The 20,226-nt window shown below is 40.0% G+C and overlaps 1 protein-coding gene across 7 annotated transcripts in view; it reads left to right on the forward strand.

The window, feature by feature from the left end:
- The window catches only part of TEAD1 (TEA domain transcription factor 1), a 205,267-nt gene that overhangs the window by 62,894 nt on the left and 122,147 nt on the right, over positions 1-20,226 (forward strand). For 3 of the 7 annotated variants that reach the window (XM_073347632.1, XM_073347635.1, XM_073347636.1), the window contains exon 2: positions 10,892-11,145. The exons of the other annotated variants lie outside the window; for them this stretch is intronic. In XM_073347632.1, the coding sequence (XP_073203733.1) occupies positions 10,998-11,145 (148 nt within the window). In that variant the 5' untranslated portion in view covers positions 10,892-10,997. The remainder of the gene's footprint in view (positions 1-10,891; positions 11,146-20,226) is intronic. 7 annotated transcript variants of the gene reach the window in all.

Consider the following 20,226-nt stretch of genomic DNA (forward strand, 5'->3'; position numbering starts at 1 on the left):
AATAAAAGTATGCCCATCTCTCTCTCCAATTTTCAGTGGTGAATTTGGCCCATTCAGTGATGTAGGAGTTGGTATCAAAACTCACAGCTTGATTGTTTTATAAAACCAGGTCGCTAGCCATGAAAAATTTCAGAGAAGAGTTAATCCTGTGTCAATGTCCTATTTAAAAAAAAAAGGCACGTGGGTAAATTGTATAGGCCTTTTACTTCACTGTGCCTCTTCTGTCACTCTTTTTTTTTTTACAGAATATTTAATATATAAAATGTTTTATATAGACTAGGGTTTTATGTTGCATGATTGGACCCCCCTTCAAATAGCGATTTCTTCCTCCTTTTATGACTGATCTTACATAAAGTTGCTCAAGCAGGTCCCTCCCCACCGACACACGCACAGCATCACTCACAATAGGCACACATCTGTTACAGCTATTGCTGAAAACACTTTTCCACCTAAAAACAAGCTAATGGGGAAAAAGAAAAAAGCTGGTCACAGAGTGAAGGGCCAATTAGTCCGACATCGGGAGCAAGCAAACGAAGACATGACCCTGAAGGACTGAAAGTAGATTTTTGCAAACTGTATATTCTTCTAAAAATGGGGAGATTATTAAAAGGTAGAAATATTTATAAAAATAATCCTAGCTCCACTGTGTAGCACTGTTTGCTTTTTTTAAAAAAAGGGACTACAGCTGGGGCCGACATGTCATGGTATTACATTTGTAATGGGTATTGCCATTGCTGTTCACAAGCCAAAGCTTTCAATGGATGGCACATGTGCACGGTCTGCTTCCGCTGCAAAGGGCAGCAGCTCAGTTGAGCCTTGCCCTCAGGTTACCTCACCGAGTTGCAGGAGGAATGGTTTCTCTTGCAGCGTAATTATCAGCAAGGACTCGAAAATCAAATAAATTGGCTGAACTGCGCTAAAATCATCCCTTATTTGGATTGCTGGCTACGTGTGAATGTCCACTGGAAAACGTTCGGCGGCTGGGTGCACAGGAGGGCAGGAGCCAGAAGAGAGCGAGAGGTCAGAGAGCACTGCAGTCAGCCAAAGGCTGGATTTAGTCTCAGTCATGTGACCTATGTGATTGCCTTTTTGCAGTGCTATATTTTGCTGCTCTTCTCTTAGTGCTAGTGCTTCCTAGAAGGAGGCTAGGAGAATTTTTTTTTTTTTAAATCTTACTTTTATTCCAACTCCAAAGAAATACTAGAACGAATGACAAATTAAATATTGTCATTCCCATTGATTTGCCATGCAAGCTAGGACAGGAACAGTGGTGTGGATGAAGGGACAGTATTTGCAAGAGGCAGTCAAGCATCTCTGCAGATGACACCCAACTGAACACTTTAGATATAGGGCTCTGAGCCTGTGTCCTGCAGCCATTGTTTGTGCTGCCATTTTCGGAGAGGCCACCCAAGATTGCATCAGCTAGAAAGAGTGAGCAGCTGCTGGGCTTAGCTTTCAGTTTTTGTTTTTATTTGAAAGGTGTGTAAAATATTCAAGTCACAATATATTCTAGCAATTCCAAATCTTATCCTTCGCTCTGCAGCCTAAAAGTATGTTGCAATTGACTCATAAAGAAGCATTTTGTCCTTCTGCTGATTTATTTAATTAATTAATTCATTTAAAATTTCCAAAGGGCAGATGTTGACCTACTGGGCCTGACTCTATTCCTTGCACTCGTTGCATTCCTTGAGTTTCAGGGGGAGTTTGGGGTACCCAGTGTGCCTGGGTGGTGGGTACCAGGGCATTCCAGAGGAAAGGACTACTCCCCATGCATTCGCTTACACTGGAAAATGACATGGTGTTTGAACATGTGGTAATTTACATGATTAAGGTTCAGGATAAAATCCTGTCTCCTTTGACATCAGTGACATAACTGCCATTGACATCAGTGAAGCCAGAATTTCACCTGAGTGTGGACGGGGACTGTTGTGTTGAGTATCATATCAGCTATTAACCATGGCCTACTAAGATGATGTTCAATATGCAAAATCTTTTTTTACATTGGGTGCTGATTCGTGCTTAACATCCTGTTTATTCCGTTGGTACCGTGATGCAGTTTTTGAGTGTAGATAAGCCCCAGAAACATCCTGACAGTCTAAACCAAGTAGGTGTAAGCTCTAGACCCCCAGATGAATTCATCTGCTGTCTCTACAGCTTTTGAACATTCAAGGAAGAACTTTTGTATTTCATTTTAATGGCAAACATTATGTGAACTGCTGAATTTGTCTGGCTGGGTTTTAAATGAATATTTTGTGTTGGAGACAGGCTTTTACTCTCTCCCGGTGTTCTTTCTCCTTGGAAGGAATTATTGCTGATAAATGGACCCGGTAACAGAAATACAATACAGTCATTTTAATGTAATGATTTCACCCTTGGAAGCTCTGTAAATGATTTACATCTTTATTGTTGCTTCATCATTATAACGTTTCCTCATAAAGATAAATTATGTATAATCAGTTAGACATTTATTATTGGAGTATCTAGTATTTTCCTAAAAGCAATGCCATGTGACTGCTTCAAAGAGTAGGAAAAGTCCACTTGTACTTATAGAGGCACAAAACCTGCTGTAAGCATTATTTTTTCCCATTTTAAAGCAAAATAGAGTATTAAAAAAAGGCCTGTGTTTCTGGTGTTTAAATCTTGTGTCAATCCCACCTGGTCGATTGTAAAGGCATTTTTAATGATGATGTATAAACACTGGCTTATTTCTTCTAAGTCTGTACCTCATTGTGTACATGGTTTTAATAATCAGGCCTACCAGAAGCACAGTTTAGACATTACCCCGACTTTGGGAGGCAAGCATTGGGTTGTTAGAGCATTAGTTTTCAACTTTTTTTTTTTTTCATTTGCAGACCATTAAAACATTTCAAATGGAGGTGTGGACCCCTTTGGAACATAGCCCACAGGTTGAAAACCACTGTTCTGTGGTAATAACCACGGGTCCCTTAGACATAGTCTGTGGACCCCCAGGGGTTTGCGGACCACAGGTTGAAAACCACTCTGTTAGAGCATCCTTCCCTGCCCAAGTGTTGTACATGAGGCTCAGAGCTTGAGAGAATCACTCAGGGTTCTCTGTATCTCGTGGGAGTTGTCAGTATTCTGTTCTACTACTCATTAAGTAGTAAGCTATGATGCACTGACCCACCAAAGAGGTACACTTTGTACTGATAACTGAGGCTGCATTATTTTCACTGTCATCGAGTGTCACTGAAAACATTAAACTGACCTTTTGCTGCGGGGCAGAATACTTATTTCAGTGCGCTGCAGAGGACTGACCAACTCAGAAATGGCCTGAGGAAAAAAATTCAAGTATGTGTGCTTAGGTCCTTATGATTATCTGTACTGTGTTCAGGTGTCATACCCCTTGTGCTAAGGAGACATGGGAGTGGTGCCTGCACATCTGGATTGGTGACAGGACTGTCAAGACTCTGACATCTGAATAGGTCTTCCAGGGCAATGCAATGTGTATGCTAAAGGTGGCCAAACCAAGAAAACTGGTTCTGGCCAGTTGGGCTGGGAACTGATCAATGCATCATATGATGTGGAACTTTTATCACTGGGATGTTCTGTACCTCAGGGGAACACCCTGCACCCCCATGTTCATCCTTATAAAATGATTGTGTGGTATCCAATGCAAAATTTGTCATGCTGGGTGTCTTTGGAAGGCTCATGATGCACTGAGCATTGTTGTTATAGTAATGTTATAGGTTGTAATTCCATGTATATAGTTATGAGGCTGAAAAGTGTGTCCTCATGGCTTAAAACAGGCCCAGGCAAAACTCTCCAAGAGCAGAGGGGCAGTTCACACCTCATGAGGGCATGTGGGACAAACCGAACCCAGCCTCACAAGAACAAAGGACACTGGCCTAGGCAGCAACAAAGGATCTGTTGGACTCTCAAGTGAGTCACCCCCCTTCCTTTGGTCAGTTTGGGACTGCAATGAGGTAATACTCACCTGACTCTGAAGACGGGGGGGGGGGGGAGGGAGGGGGAAGGGGACAAAGCCAAGAGGGAAGAAAGAACATGATAAAAGGGAGAGACATTTTCCATTCTCTCTGTCTTCCACCTCCATCTATAGACAACACCACCAAGCGACTGAAGCACTGATCAAAGGGGAGAGCCTGGCTGAAGGGCAACCAGCCAGCCTCTGGTGGGAAGCATCTAAGTTTGTAAGGGCATTGAAAGTGTTAAGGTCAGCTAAGAATGCATTTTGCTTTTATTTCATTTGGCCAAATCTGACTTGCTGTGCTTAGATTTTAAGTGATTATAAGTCAATCTTTGTAGTTAATAAATTTGTTTGTTTTTTTCTACCTGAAGCAATGCGTTCGGTTTGAAGTATGTCAGAGACTCCCCTTGGGTTAACAAGCCTGGTGCATATCAATTCCTTTGTTAAATTGACGAACTCATATAAGCTTGCAGCATCCAGTGGGCATAACTGGACACTGCGAGAGGAAGGTTCCTATGGTTGTGTCTGAGACAGGAGATATTGGCAAGTGTCAATCTAAGCAGCCAGAAGCTGTGTGCGAACAGCCAAGGGGTAGGGGCTCTCACAGCAGAGCAGAATAAGGCTGGCTCCCAGAGTCAAAGATTGGAGTGACCTAGCAGATCTCTGGTCCAGATAACACCAGGGGAACGTCACAATCACCTGACAAGGCTGATCCAAGTGGGCACCTGACAGATGGGACTTTTTTTGACTGCAGGACCAGCTGGTTAGAGGGGAGAGAGAACAGACTCCATGTTCCAGGGGCGAACTCATAAGGAGAGAGTTGCAGCAGAGGGGATTCGGAATTTTGAAAGGACAGTAACCCATTCCTGAAGAACATGCTAGAGTGGCGAAACAAGGAATGGAATATCGTTGTTTGTTGCTTTGTCTAGATCTGTATGTTTCTTTTGCTGTCTAACGTAAAGTGATTGGCTTTGTAAGATTTTGCAAGGAGTTGCAGCACATAACACATAATATCTTGTCTGTGGACAGATGAACTGTAAACCAGAGAGCCCACAAAGTTGAAGCTCTGCGGAGGGTGTGCTTATGCAATTGGAGTGTCCTGGGAGGTCAGCACTGGTCCTAGGGCAGCTGGATCATGAGGTCTGACTTCCATGAAGGATTAACAGGTAGTCTGTGCCTGGGAAGAGACCAGAAAAGGAGACAGCACTGCAGCTTACTCAGACCAAGGGAAGCTTAAGAGCACACAGGCCTGTGGTGAGACCTCAGCACAGCAGCCCAAGTATCCAAAAGGGGCAGCTTGACATGGGCTGATATTGGACTAGATGAAGGAATTACTGGGTAAAATTCTATGTCTCACATTATTCTGGAGGTCAGACTAGCTGATCATAATGATCCTTTCTCATGTTAAAAGTCTGTGAAGACACCATTGTAGGTTGCGTCAAAAAGATTCTATCAAACATCCTAGGTGGGTAGAGATGAGAGTTTTTAGAAGGACTACATGGAGCAGTATAATCATATTTATCAGCTTAGTTATACAGTTCTCTGAAGTAATTCAAGTTTTTACTCCTTCCAGATTCCCCATTCTGGTACTTGGAGAGGATCAGCCCTATTTCAATAAAGCAGGTTTTGGCTACAATATGCCAGTGAAAAAGCACAATTTAGAATCTATATGCTGGTAATTCACATCAGCTCGACTGAATGAAAAAAATCACAATTGAATTTTGCCAGGCTAGTGTAAAAGATTATCCAACTCTGACAAACCCTGCATTTTAGACTTCTTTTTGTGCCAATCTACTGTGGAAATGCTGAAAGATCTTTTGCACATTGTAGCCCCAATCCTGCAAGTCGTTCTGCTCCTTTATGGAGCTCTATTGACTTTAGTTGTCTACCTGTGAATGGCAGCTTCCAAGACCAGGCCTGTGTTTGCACTGCTCAGTGATAAAAGCAGGGGCATAAAAACGGAGAGTTTGAATCTGATTTCCTGTACTCAGCTGATCAAAACCTTTCTTCCAGTGAGAAATTCCAGAATGTAAGTTGACTGATTGTTTTTGACGAGGTATTATACAAGTTATCCCTCATTTCTTGGAATTTTTCTAAGTAAAGCTCCAACAAGCTAAACATGAGTGGATGTACATTACATTTAGCTATATACTAAAACCATTTCTTATGTCTTTATGAAGCTTTGCTGGGTTGATAATGGCCATTAAAATATGTTTATAAAATTCAATTCAATGTGGCCCTCTGAGATTTTCTATTTTGTTTAATGAAAAATGGTACTCCTTCTGGGATGGGGAGTGGGGTACCAAATATACAGCCTTGCTGATATTTCAGCTCTCATGCAGGAAGAGCGTAACTACATGAAGACATCAATATGGTTAGGTTTGACTGACAGGTGAGAGGAAGAAGCAGACAAACCTAGGGGAGAGCAAATGTAGGAAAGATATGGTCAGGCAGAGGTTACTGTGGCCTGCAGCTAAAAGGTTATCTGCACAATGGGAATGAAGCAGAAATACAGAAAAAAAGGTGCAGGGAACGGGACACAGCAACTGAAAGGGAAATCTGAAAAGAGGCATCTAAAACAACACCAGGAGCTACAAAAAGGAGAATTGAAAGAACATATTTGTCTGGATTTGGGGATCAGTGTTGAGGGTTTAAATTTTTGTTTTGTTTGGCAGGGAGTGAGGCACATGAAAGTGATGGGTATTATTTAAAGGGTAAGGTAGATGAGTTGTGATGTGTTAGAGAACGATGGTGGAGCCATTCATCCTGGTTTAAGAGTGTGCGTGAGTGTACATGTATATAGCTTCTTCTTTTTTTCTTGCTGTTTCCAGTTAATTAAATCCTCTTGCATAGAAAGGTGTTACTTTGAGCTTTGAAATTTACACATATCAAAGAAGTGCATGAATGGAATATGTTTTTCCAGGAATTGGCACAAAATTCCCAATTTTTAAAATTAGTTTTACTGCACCTAATACGAGTGTAGAATCACTTTTCTAACGGCAAATAAATTGTGATCCCTCACATAGTCACTTTGAACTCTGGAACATTGACACTGAATTATTTCGTCGTGGTTTAGGCCTTAGAATTCAAAGTATAATATGAAGTAAAATGGCCTTTTGATACATGGTGTAGAGATGGAAGTGACTTAACTGAGTAGTTCATTATTCTCCTGAAATAAGAGGGAATCATTTACTAGTTGGGATACAAGTTGTTTTTTCCCTTCTGTGTCTGCTGGCTTGATCTGCTGTGTCAGCATTCACAAAAATGGAATTCACTAAAAGCTTCCTTCAGTACATGAGAGCTTATTTCCAACAGATTGCTCCCCTCCCCCACCATACTGACATTTGACAAGAAACACATGCTTGTCCTACGCTTTAGAGGCTGCTAAACATTGATTTGTAGAAGCTGTAGTTTTGCTTGAAGATGACCCGAGTAGGTAGGAAGGGATGGGAAAGGGAGACCGAAGGTCACTTGAAACATCATCATTAGACGCAATGAGAGGTCCAACATGAATATCAAGTAACATTAATTACTTTGGAGCCTACTTAATGTTTTCCTAGATATTTCTTCAGAATAATTTTTCTATGGGAGTGGTCAAGATTTTGGGTTATGTGCCTGGCAGAGTTTATAAGCGGAACACAGTTGAACTAGAATGGGAGACCTATGTGGCTCACCTGCATGCTTCAGGAAATGGCACTGGTGATCTAGTAGTTGACATGTGTCCCCTCTTAGTCTATAGTGAAGAAATGCCCCGGTATGTCATTAGGGCTGTGCAGCTGGAGATGCTCACTTCTTCAGATGAAATAGAAACCTGAGGTGTTGATAGCTAGAGGCCATCAAGGATCTGATGCGATTTATTATTTATTTATTCATTTATTGCAAGAGCAGCGTTGTCAGGGTTCCTTCCCCACTCTGAACTCTAGAATACAGATGTGGAGACCCGCATAAAAGACCCCCTAAGCTTATTCTTAACGGCTTAGGTTAAAACTTCCCCAAGGTACAAACTTTGCCTTGTCCTTGAACAGTATGCTGCCACCACCAAGCGTTTTAAACAAAGAACAGGGAAAGAGACCACTTGGAGACGTCTTCCCCCAAAATATCCCCCCAAGCCCTACACAACCTCTTTCCTGGGGAGGTTTGAGAGTAATATCCTAATGAATTTGTTAAAAAATCATCAAAGACCCAAACCCCTGGATCTTGGAACAATGGAAAAATCAGTCAGGTTCTTTAAAAGAAGGATTTTATAAAAAAAAAAAAAAAAGTAAAAATCATCTCTGTAAAATCAGGATGGAAAATACGTTTACCTGAATACAGGGTATTCAGATTCAAAACACAGAGGATCCTCCTCTGGGCAAAACCTTAAAGTTACAGAAAACAGGAATAAACCTCCCTCTTAACACAGGGAAAATTCACATAAAACAAAAGATGCACTAATCTGCCTTGCCTGGTTTACCTATACTGGTTGCAATATTGGAGACTTGGATTAGGGTAGGTTGGAGAAGATGGATTTCTGTCTGGCCTCTCTCAGTCCCAAGAGAGAACAACCATGTAAACAAAGAGCACAAACAAAAGCCCTCCCCTGCCAAGATTTGAAACTATCTTGTCCCCTTATTGGTCCTTTGGGTCAGGTGCCAGCCAGGTTAGCTGAGCTTCTTAACCCTTTACAGGTAAAAGGATGTTGTCTCTGGCCAGGAAGGATTTTATAGCACTGTATACAGAAAGGTGGTTAGTCTTCCCTTTATATTTATGACAAGTGTTAATAAAACTCTTGTCCTTAGTAGAATGTCATTACCCTAATTAGAATATGATTACTCTCACTTACCTACAATTCCCCACGTAGTAGGCATTCCAGCTGGGTATGGTTAGTTATTCTTCAGTTCTCGCCCAACACTTTTGTGTAGATGTTGCTGATATAGGGAATAGGTCGGTGATTTGAGCACAAAGTGTGAGTCTTGTCGGGGTAAAACCAGCCCCTCAACCTTTTGTGGTGTTTCTGTTTCTTTCTTTTTTGGATGTTATATAAAAATCAAGGCACCATCTGCTTTCTGTGGATGACAGAGATCCCATAGTACTTTTTCTGAGAGTAGGTTTTTGCCCTGATGTTGGCCGAAGTTTGTGCTCTCACACTGCTGTGCTGTATACCATTTTTCAGTTGGCTACTAACCTCTGCGTTGCTGCCTGCTCTGCCTGTAATACTGCTTTATTAAAAGGTTTTCTAGGCATAGATTAATCCTGATATTAATGGTAGGCAGTCACAAACATGTTTGATGTTGTGATGAAATTTTTAAAACCAATATGGGGCTAAATAAGGCCTTCAGGTAGAAAAGAACATGGATGTGAAATTTTTTTCTTTCGGCTTGATCCTTAGAGGTGTCCTGAGCAACCTCAGTTCTCACTGGAATCAGAGGAAGTTGCAAATGCTCAGTACCTTTGAAAATCAAGCCATTGAATGTGGGATAGAGTGACCACCTCTAGTTTTGATTCCACATTTTCCCAAGGCATCATCCACCTCTGCCTGGATTGGGTCCTACAGACTGACACTCCCCAAACAGTGCTGCTATCAGTAGTGCCTCTGTAAGGGAGTTCCTCAAAATGGAGGGATGGCCTCAGGAAAGCTGCTACAGCCTCTGGTTATAGTGACCTTCCCCTGCTGTTTTTGTGGGATGCAGGCAGGAAGATGAATGTTGCTTAGCCTGCCATACCCCTCATCTGTGATTAGCCTGCAGAAGGGTTTGTGGGAACTAGGATTGTACTGTAGAGGTGTCTGATTTCCCTTCTCTCCACTTGCACATCATGGTCCTTCGTTTCAAAATAAATCAAATAAATGAGTTTGGAAGTTAAGAGAGGTTTGGTTTCATTTAATTTCGTTTTTTTTAAATTCCCTTCCTGTGTATATAACGAAAGTCACCAAGTGTCTTTTTTTTTTTCCTTAATAAAAATGTGGTATGCCTAGACATGTTGAGCCAAATTCATTCCTAGTGTTGCATAAGTGCCTTCCAAAGAGTTACACCAGCAATGAATTTGGTCAGGTATTGCAGATTTTAGCCTGAAGCAAACCTTTATAGCAGAGTTGTATTTCTCTCAAAAATATCAAAGGAACACTGACAGATCTGTAGCTGTAGTGGTGTTAGCAGGTGCTGCTATATTGAATTATTTCTTATTAAATTGATTCAGTAACTTGAAGCTTGTAATTTTTGTTCTGATGTAGTTCCATGGCAGAGACTTTTAAAAAATAGATTAAATGTGTAATATCTTCTGTAGTTATTCCTTTCTCTGGTATTATCATTTTAAAGATTTCCCCTTATGTATAGTTCAGACTCTGTGTTATTCATTTGGTAAGATCTAAACATCTCAGTATTTCTCTGTTAACCATACTGGACTGATTTAATCCCTGGTGCAGTTCTACTAACTCCATTGACATCGGAGAGAAATTTGTTGTTTTATTTTATTTAACATGTTTCTTTTTAGATTCAATGGGCTGGATCCTCGCTGGGGTAAACAAATGTACTTCCACTGAAGTTGGTGGAGCGACACGAATTTGTGCCGGCTGAAGATCTGCCCCATTATTTTAAGGCTTCCAATGAAAATCAAAATTGAATATATTACATTCAACTGATTTTTTTTCTAGTGTTATGTATTCACCACGTTACACTATGCTTAAAAAGTAACTTGATACCCTATTCCTACATGTAGTGGTGCAGAAAAAGTGAAGTGTGGCTAATGGCTTTTGTTTCAAGACACTCATTCTACAGATGTTTCGGGATGGAATTGTGTTTGTATTTTACTTTTTATTGGGTTTTTACAAACTCATTAATCACAATAGCACTTTCACATTGTGCCCATTGATGGCAAGTTCTGTGCAAGTTACTTTAGAGTTGGGAGTAGCCAAGGAATGTTCATGTTAAGTTCCATATCTTTAATATCTTTTGTTTGTTTGTTTTCTAGGTTTATTTTCTTTAAGACTCCAGGCTTAGGCTTGGAGACCCCAGCCACCATCATTGAGCCCAGCAGCTGGAGCGGCAGCGAAAGCCCTGCCGAAGACATTGAAAGAATGAGTGATTCTGCAGATAAACCTATTGACAATGATGCAGAAGGTGTCTGGAGCCCTGACATTGAACAGAGCTTTCAGGAGGCTCTAGCTATCTATCCACCATGTGGGAGGAGGAAAATCATCTTATCAGATGAAGGCAAAATGTATGGTAAGTAGTGCAAATTTAACCTTTTGAAATAATTGTCCCATGAGATGTACACAGCCAAACTTGTATCAAGACAAAAGACTAGATTCTTATCTCCAGATACACCAGTGTAAATCAGATAGAACTCTGATGAAGTTAAGGGAGTTCCAGAGCATTCAGTTACCAATCTTTCCAGACCTCAGTTTGTGATTGGTAGAAAAGATACAATCATTAAATTTACAGTTCTGCAGCTGTATCTACAATGTGGCTGAATAAGAATTCTTAAAAGGAGGTTTTTAGAAGTGTGACTCCTTGTGCATAAAGAATATGTAAGCACTCTTCATTTTTCAATAAATGGTGCAGTAAAATAAAAACTTGAACCATTATCTGGAAATACAGTGATTGCACAATAAAATGTATAGCACTTTAATAAAGAAGCGATAAACTTCTTCTCACTTCCACAGTCCGCTCAATGAGTGACATAAGGTTTTTTTCTCTTTGTGAACTGCTAAATTATATGATGTTCTGATAGTGTTTCTTAAATATAGTCCATTTAAGAATACAGACACCTAGGCATATTATCCCAGTGTTGTTTAGTTTTGTCTTTCCAGTTTACTCCAGCTAATCTCTGATTTTGGAGACTTAGGTTAGCTTCTTTTTTTTTTTTCTTTCTTTTTTTTTTTTTAACTTCTGCAAATATTGCTGAGTGTAGAGTTTTAGTTTTGGCTGTTCATGTGGTAAAAGGCAGATGGTGGGTTGTTCCTGTGCACTTTGATTCTATTAATCATGGAGTGTTTTGGTGTTTGTGGGTTTGTACTGTTATGGTTAAAAATGATCAGGAGTCTACCTGATGCATTGATGCAGCTTTCCTGATCTTTAGAGTAATTTGTTCCTAAATAATTGTAAATATATGTCACATAATGGCATGTTGTGTCTTTAACACAGTGCCTTCTCCGTCAATATCAGTAGGAACCTACAGAGCAAACTAGCAGGCACTGTAAGGAGAAAGCAGATGGTACTGCAGCTGCCACCAGCTGTGCCCCCTCCCCCAGTACTGGTTGGATGATGTAATGGAAACAAGGAAAAAAATGTCTTTCTGTGGCGTTGGGAGTCTCTCACAGCCTGTCAGTGTCACAGCGAGGCAGAAACAAACCTTAAGGCGTTAGTTTGCAGCTGTCATGTGACCCTTGCTGCCAAATGAAACATAATGTCTGGAAAAATAGACTTGTGATGAAGCATCTCAGCTGCTGTTGGCAGAAAGTTTCTAGGCCCTGTTTTCCTGCTGGATTGATTTTTTTAAGCTGAGAATATAGGGTTTTTTCCTCTCGTTGTTCCCCCTTCCCCTGTGATTTCTTTCTATTTTGAATGAAACGTTTTTGTTGTTACTCTTTAAAAAAGGATGAAAAATTCGTTTAATTAATAGTTTGCTTTTTTTCTGGAATGAGTTAGAGATATACTTGCAAACATGTTTATTATATATTTATAGTGAAAGACTGTACTTATACATGGACACTCTTGTCTGCCAAAAATAATGTTGACTCAGTTTTTTAAATCAGAGTCCCATAATCCATAGGTAATTTACAGTAATGACTTCTGAAATGTATTTTTTCTTTTTAGATCCCCTTCTACAGGAAGTAATGTATTTGTAATGTGAATTTTTGTGTTTTAATGAAAACTCACACATTTGTACATGTAAGGAGTTTACTTTTTAACAATCTCCCACTGTAGGTTTAAGAAGACAATTGTACTGAATCCTAAATATATATATATATATATATATATATAGAAAATGATGGCAGTAAATATGTGTAGTTAATTAACAATAAATGCCTGAAACCATATCTGCCACATCTATTTGTCATTATATAAAATACAGAACTGTTTTTTTAAATATAATTACATACCCTAAATAAAATATTTTACTATTAATTTGATATGAACATTAAGTACATATACAGTATAGCTACTTTGATTTAAAATGTTGCCATAATTTTGAAGAAGAAGTATGTTAGGAAATGCAGAATTATTTACATCCTGACTTTTTTGTGGATGAACTCATGTTTTCATTCTTCAAGCTGAGTAACTGCTTTGTCGTGTTTTGAGGATTTATTGAAGTCATGCTAGGTTTCTGAGGACTTTATAATAGAGTCTTATGGTCCTAAGAGCATAATTGTTCTCCAAGGATTTTGAAATCAAAACAGCATAAGTGTTTTAGTTTCTGTGTGGCAAAATGAAAATAATTTAATACCTTTTAGTGGCATACCAAGTTTATTTCTCTTACGAGAAAGACATTACAATATTTCAAAGCTTCTGCAGGGTTGGGGCATTTTGTAATGTGTCTGTAATCCATGAACCATGCAAGACAAAAGATCAAGAAAGCACCATTTCATTTTCCAACGGAAATTACCTTTAAATGTAGACACTATAATACATATGATTTTCTATAAAGACAAATGTAATGATCTCTCTGTGATGGGCTCAAGTTAGGGCAGTTGTGATTTTCCTTTTCAAACAAGGGATGTTTTGAAGAAGGGAGGAATCTGTTCTCGTGAAAGGTTTTTAAACAATTTCTGCTGTAGATTTAATAAGATATTTTAGTTTCAGCAGAAGGCAGAATTCCTTCACGACTCTTTTTGTGATTATCTTGAGCAGTCCTTAGGAGTGGAGCTCATGAATTTGGTTGGGTGTGAGTTCGTTACTTACTTACTACTTTTGACTTCAGGGGTATGTAGGCACTACTGGGGTTTTTGTAAATCCCATCTGTGCAGTGAAAGGTGTGTGTGGGTTGTCCTCTCTGAAGAAGGAAATGTGGGCTGCTGTGTCAATTCTACCTCTGGCATTGAGGGATATCCCTGGCTTCTGTGTCTTGTGAATGTGACTTGGTTTTCTTCAGCTGTTCTTCCACACTTTTGTGATGATTTTTTGAAGTAGTGGATCAAAGCCATTTCATTTTCTCTTTGGTCCAGGTCATTCTCCCTCTACTCCAGCCCTTCCATGAAAAGTAACCCATGAGACTGTATCAAGACGATCATAGAACTTTTCTGGGTATTGCACCCCACAGAGAAGAAGGATTTAAGGATTATGTGGTTTGGGTTGGGAGGAAGATTTGTCCTCTCACTACTGCAGATCCAGAGGATCCATGGAGAAAAGAAATGTGAGATGCTAGGAAACAGTGATGTCTTCTGTTGTGCCTTGGCCTTCTCTTAGGGTATGTCTAGACTACCTGCTGGATCGGCAGGCAGCGATTGATCCAGCGGGGGTCGATTTATCGCGTCTAGTCTAGACGCGATAAATTGACCCCCAAGTGCTTTCCCATCGACTCCTGTACTCCAGCTCCTTGAGAGGTGCAGGCAGAGTTGACGGGGGAGCAGCAGCAGTCGACTCACCACAGTGAAGACATCACGGTAAGTCGATCTAAGTACGTCGACTTCAGCTACATTATTCACGTAGCTGAAGTTGTGTAACTTAGATCGATTCCTTCCCCCCCATCCCCCGCTCCAATGTAGACTAGGGCTTAGCTGCTTTATGGCCCCCCCACTCCATCATGGAAACCATACAGCATTCGGAAACTCCTGAACTTTGACTCAGGGAAATAATCGGGTAAAACTTAAAGATACTTACCTATTTTAGGTTAGTATTCATGCCAGGAATATTGGTTAGGAAATTCCTAAAAGAAAGAGAGTGGCCAGTAATGGCCAAACAAATAGAGAAAATGGTTTCTGCAGAAGAGTACCACCCATAAGTTCCATCTTTTTTTCCTCAGTGATGGTTCTATTGTTACTAATAAAGAAGTGACTATGGTTGGAAAATGGAGGTGAATATGAAAGTTTGATCCAGAATGGAGGACCTCATACTGAAAATTGCTGAACATCTGCTGCTCACTTTTTGAAGAAATAAGTGAGGAAGAAATCGGCTACTCTTATACCCACCTTACTCATATTTGCTGAACATCTGCTGCTCACTTTTTGAAGAAATAAGTGAGGAAGAAATCGGCTACTCTTATACCCACCTTACTCATATTTGCTATGCATGGCCTTCAGTGTGTGAGGAATTTTTTGTTTTTGTCTTTCATTGCATTAAGAAAAGTGTTGACAAAATACAAATACTGTTTGTTAATAGGAAGTGTGATATTGCAGGACTTATTTCCCCTCCCACAAATAAACAGTCATGAATTTGTACCTTTATGTTCTAAAACTCTGTAAAACCCATAATCCATTACAGAACACTAGCTGTGTTAGTACTTAGTTCAAATTGTTGGTCTTCACCAGTTGATAGTTTAGTTACTTGTAGCGATTCCTGTTAACTCACTTATTGGCAGGATACTTGCCTGCACTTGTCTCTGTTCCTGCAAAGACTGTTATGGAAAGATTAGAAGAATGAAGGCTGCAGAGATTCTGCAGTGAAATGCAACTCTAATTCATCCCTGGTGTAACAACCCTGAAGTCAGTGGTGTTACAGCGGGAATTAATTTGATCCAGAGTGTTTGTTTTCATTCAGCTAAAATGTAGCTATATTAAGATATATCTTTGGTAGCACTTTGGGGATGATATAAACGTAATTCAGAATAGTCATTAAGTGTGATAATTCCTGTAGACATGCAAATACTTTACTAACAATATTATTAACTTATCCTCAAGATAGCAAAGATGGCTGTTGTATATAATAGGGAAAATGATATTTAATTTTTTAAATTAAAAAAAATCAGTGTATCCTGTAAAAAAATCTTGAGTGATGAAGCAAATGTATCTGTGTAGGAAACAAAACTACTGGACGAATTTATTAATAGTTTTATGAAAAATGTAATCAAGCTGTTTACATATTCTACGAAGATGAATAAGCCCAATGTAAAGTTGTAAGAGTATATTGCAACTTTGAAAAACTGTTATATAAATTTAGTAGTCCAGGCACAAAAGCTATGGGTCTGTCCTTACCAAGATGGTAATGAAAAAACTAATGGTATTTTATTCACTCATCAAATAAAAATATTTTGCCTAGGCAAATAGAATATTGCAAGATTTATAACAGCACTTTTCATCTCCAAAGCACCACACTAATATTAATGGAACTTCTCACAACTAATACACCAGCAAAAAGCCCTATTCTGTAAGGCTAATGTGACACTGTAGGTCAATACCCTTCCCTTCCTCTGTCTAGGTATTTATCAGGAAACTATTAGGTGAATAGCTTAATGAAACAATACTAACTTGTTAACAATTATTTTTTAGTTTTGCTTTTAATTTGAAAGTTTCCATACCAGTTACTGCTTCTACAAAGATATTACTACCTTATAAAGTTTCCACTCCATTAAATATATTTGAATGTGCATAAGGTATTTGGAATGATGAAATAGCAGATGTGGGGTGTCAGGTTGCATGTTTATTCATCTGTTATTGCAATCGTTGTGCAAAGATGTGCTCTTGTATTTTCTGTCTCACAGCAACATACACAAAATGCACCAGAGATAGGACACCTATTATGAAAGTTACTATTTAGGTTACTTACATTGTAAACAAATCTGTCTAGAAACATTCTTGCAATCCTGTGATTGTTCATTGTATTGCATCATCATACTGCCTATTCAGGAAGGCAGGTTACATAATATAATTTCTGTTCTTAAAGAAGAAAGTGGAGCTGACTGTGTGACCTCGGTAGTAGTAGTGCTTTGTTCTGGCCACATGGGAGACCAGTTTAGTTTTTGTACCTTGGTCTCTCTGGATTAAATGTTTCTCTAACCAGGAATTGGGACAGAGAGGTAGAACTCAATGATCTAGAGAAGTTTTTTTTTCCTCTTTGCTGCCAGCTTCCACCTTCAATGACAGTGTGAGCAGTGCCTGAAGAGCACTGCCTTAAAAGATAAGGGCTCCTACCTATGAAGCAGGTGGGAGAAGACAGAGGAAGAAATTAATCTGTGGGTTGAAGAATCATACATGACATAAATACTGAGGGCCTCCACTGGCTATGTCGAACCAGGAATGTGGAATAACATACTCCAAAGGAGAGCTGCTACTGAATTGTGCACCAAGCAAGTGCAGGATAATATTTGGGAGTTCATTTTAGAAGTCTTATCCCTTTTTGACATATTATTCCCTCTCTACTTAGTTATGCAAAGCAGATGCTGAAAGTCCTATATAAACCTTGTATTGTGAAGTAGAATGTCAGGCCAACTCTGTGCAATCTCTCAACAGGTTTTGCAATGTTTGGTACCCATCTGTAGAGCAGAGTTTTCATCTGAATTCTCTCTCACTCTGCACCAAGCAGAGACTAACTTTCTGCATGATAAGGTGGCTTGTTCATCTCAGGAATCTGAGAGGCTAGCATCACTCAACATCCATTCCTAGTGATGCAGAATGGCGATCAGAGCAATTTTTCTCTTTATGAAAATGTAAATATTAAAAATGTGTTGACCTAAATGTGCACATTTTGCGAATGGGAGGAGTTCCTTTTTGGCTTAGTGGAATGTATCTAAAATAATATGAGCTCACTTGAATATCCAGGACATTTGTTAAAAGATTGTTGAGTGTGATTTATACAAGTTCAGTCCCTTTTTCCTCCAAGGTTGATGTTACTACTTTAACCTGAGATCCTGTAACTGCAGATAGCTGTTTGCAACAAGCTATTCTTAAGAAATTAGTTTGTAACATTGGGGAGGGCATGTGTTGGATAGCTAAAATAGGTAGGTCTGCTGTACCAGGGGGAATCAGTAGCCTAGTATCGAAAAGATCATGAGAGCGAATGGATACGTGCAAAAACCCAGAGGGATAGTGATTGTAGTAGAAAAAGCACTCTTCCTTTTGAGATCTTATGTTGCAATAAGTGGGGTCCCTCTTAAAAACGCTACAGGTCAGAACTCTTTTCCAGTCCAGAAGAAGACCATTCAGGAACAACGGTGCCACAGTCTGAGCCCCACAGGCTTTTAAGGATTGTAACAGATAACCTGGATGAGGATCTCTTTGATAACCTCTGTATGAAACTGCTGTGGAGATTTCTCCTTTCATATCAGCTGACACTGGCATCCTCCCAGATTCAAATATTGGTCAAACCTGTCTCGCAAAATTCAGACCTGGCTACAATAACCACTTTCTTTGGGTTAGGTGTTACCACTAGAATGTGTAGAGTGATTGGGTTTTGCAGTAGACACGAATGTCCCAGTTTAGGGGCACATGCTTTCTAATGAGTGTCTCAAGGAAGAGGGCCATGTTAAAGTGGGGGTAGCGGTGGGAGAGCCTGACTCAGTCTTTCAACAAGAGAGAGACATGAACAGCAAAGAGAGCACTGTTGTGCTTTCAGGACTGACTGAAAGGTAAACCAGTCAGAAACTAGCCTGACAACACCACTGCTATGGCTGACATCCGTAATCAAGGGGGCACTCTGGAAATAGACTCACTGCCAGCCTTTCATGTAACACAGAACTTGGACCGATCGAGATGATTGGTCAAAACACAGGCACCGGAACCTTGTGGATGGGAGAACTCCACCTGAAAGCTTTTTCCACTGGACCTGCCTGATGCTGGGCTGGCCACAAATAGAATTACGGGTCAAAAGGGGAAATGGAAAAGTGAAGAGCATTCACCGAATCGCTGATCTTTGTGGGAAGTGCAGTCTCTCAGAGAAATGGGATTTTCCCCTGATCTACACCACCCCACATCTTACCCCACAGCATCTGATAGAGAGCTCTAGAAAACTTTCCCAGAGCAAATGCCACAGTGGTCAGATGGTTTTGCATTGGCTCCTGAGGCCATGTTACGCAGAACTAATATTTATTTTTAAATGTTACTTACAGGGATTGCCTCATGATTTTACACACACGATTTTTGAGAGGCCCTCAGAGCAGCCGTATTCATACTATTGTGTGAATTTTTTAATATCACACACATAATATAATGCAGCACAGTCAGTCTTGAATAGTAGAATGCAACACTGAAGAGTGGACATCATCAGTTGATTTTACTCTGAAAGTATGTTTTAAATTAAGGGGTTAAACATTTTTTTGATCCAAACAATTTGGAGCATGTTCAAATGGAACAAGTAGCCCCCAAAGCCTCTTCTAGCCCTGGGCACTCTAAAATTATTATACCAGTTAAAGCAAAGGCTATATTTTGTTAGAAAAATAATCTTGGAGAGTGGGGGAGGGGGAAGAGTGAACATAAATATGCTGGTGCCAAACTGAATACACTTTTAAAATGTAGGGTACTGATGTTACTGTCTTGGCTCAGGCTTTGCCAATGAAGTTGATTGTAAAGAAAGATGGCCCCTGAATTCACAAGGAAATAGAAACCCCCAGAGAATAGTGAATTTTCCTTCTATTCTCTGCAGCATCTAAGGGTGGCAGTAAAACAGTCTGTCGGGATTTTACATAGAGCGGACTCCAGTCAACACTTGAATCCTCTATTCAGAAGGCTCAGCGATGCTCCTGTAGCAATTAGCACATTCCCACAACCACCACTATATAGGTCAAGCCTTTGAGGAGTCTCCTGGGTATAGTCAGTGTTTGTATTTTATGGTGGCCTCCTTATAGACTACTCATGTCTCTAATTCAGTGGTTCCCAAACTTGTTCCGCCGCTTGTGTAGAAATATAGGTAGAGGGAATTGCATCTCACTGCTCCCCAGGGAAATTCACCTTCCTGGAGAGAAGGTGAAGGTGCCCTCGCTCAGGATTTTCCTCTGTAGGAAGGAGTGGCAAGTTATGGTTGAAGCTCCATAGTAAGGTTGCCAGTGAAGCTTGATTAGGAGATGAGCTGATTTAGTAGATTTCTTGGACACTTTTGGGGCTGGGTTGGCCTCTTCCAGTCCACCTTCCAGAGGGAACATTGTAGCCACTTTCCATAGCTGTAAACTGCCAGTGACCTCGGCTAGGTTGACACGGGTGGTAGCCCAGCATAGACCAGGTGGAATCTGACTAATGAAGTTAGCAGAATGGATATTGTGAAAGAGCATAGTAATGGGAAAGAGAAAATAGAGGTAGGAGTGATTGGGTGGTGTTAAGTAAAGATAAAATTAGGTTAAATATAAGAGAGAATTTACTGAGTGTTATCTAGTGGAGGCCTGTGTTTTTCACAAATGCAAAATAACACAAAATAAAACAAAAAACAATGGAAAAAACTAAA

Source organism: Lepidochelys kempii, chromosome 6, assembly GCF_965140265.1.
Source record: "Lepidochelys kempii isolate rLepKem1 chromosome 6, rLepKem1.hap2, whole genome shotgun sequence".
Taxonomy (NCBI): domain Eukaryota; kingdom Metazoa; phylum Chordata; order Testudines; family Cheloniidae; genus Lepidochelys; species Lepidochelys kempii.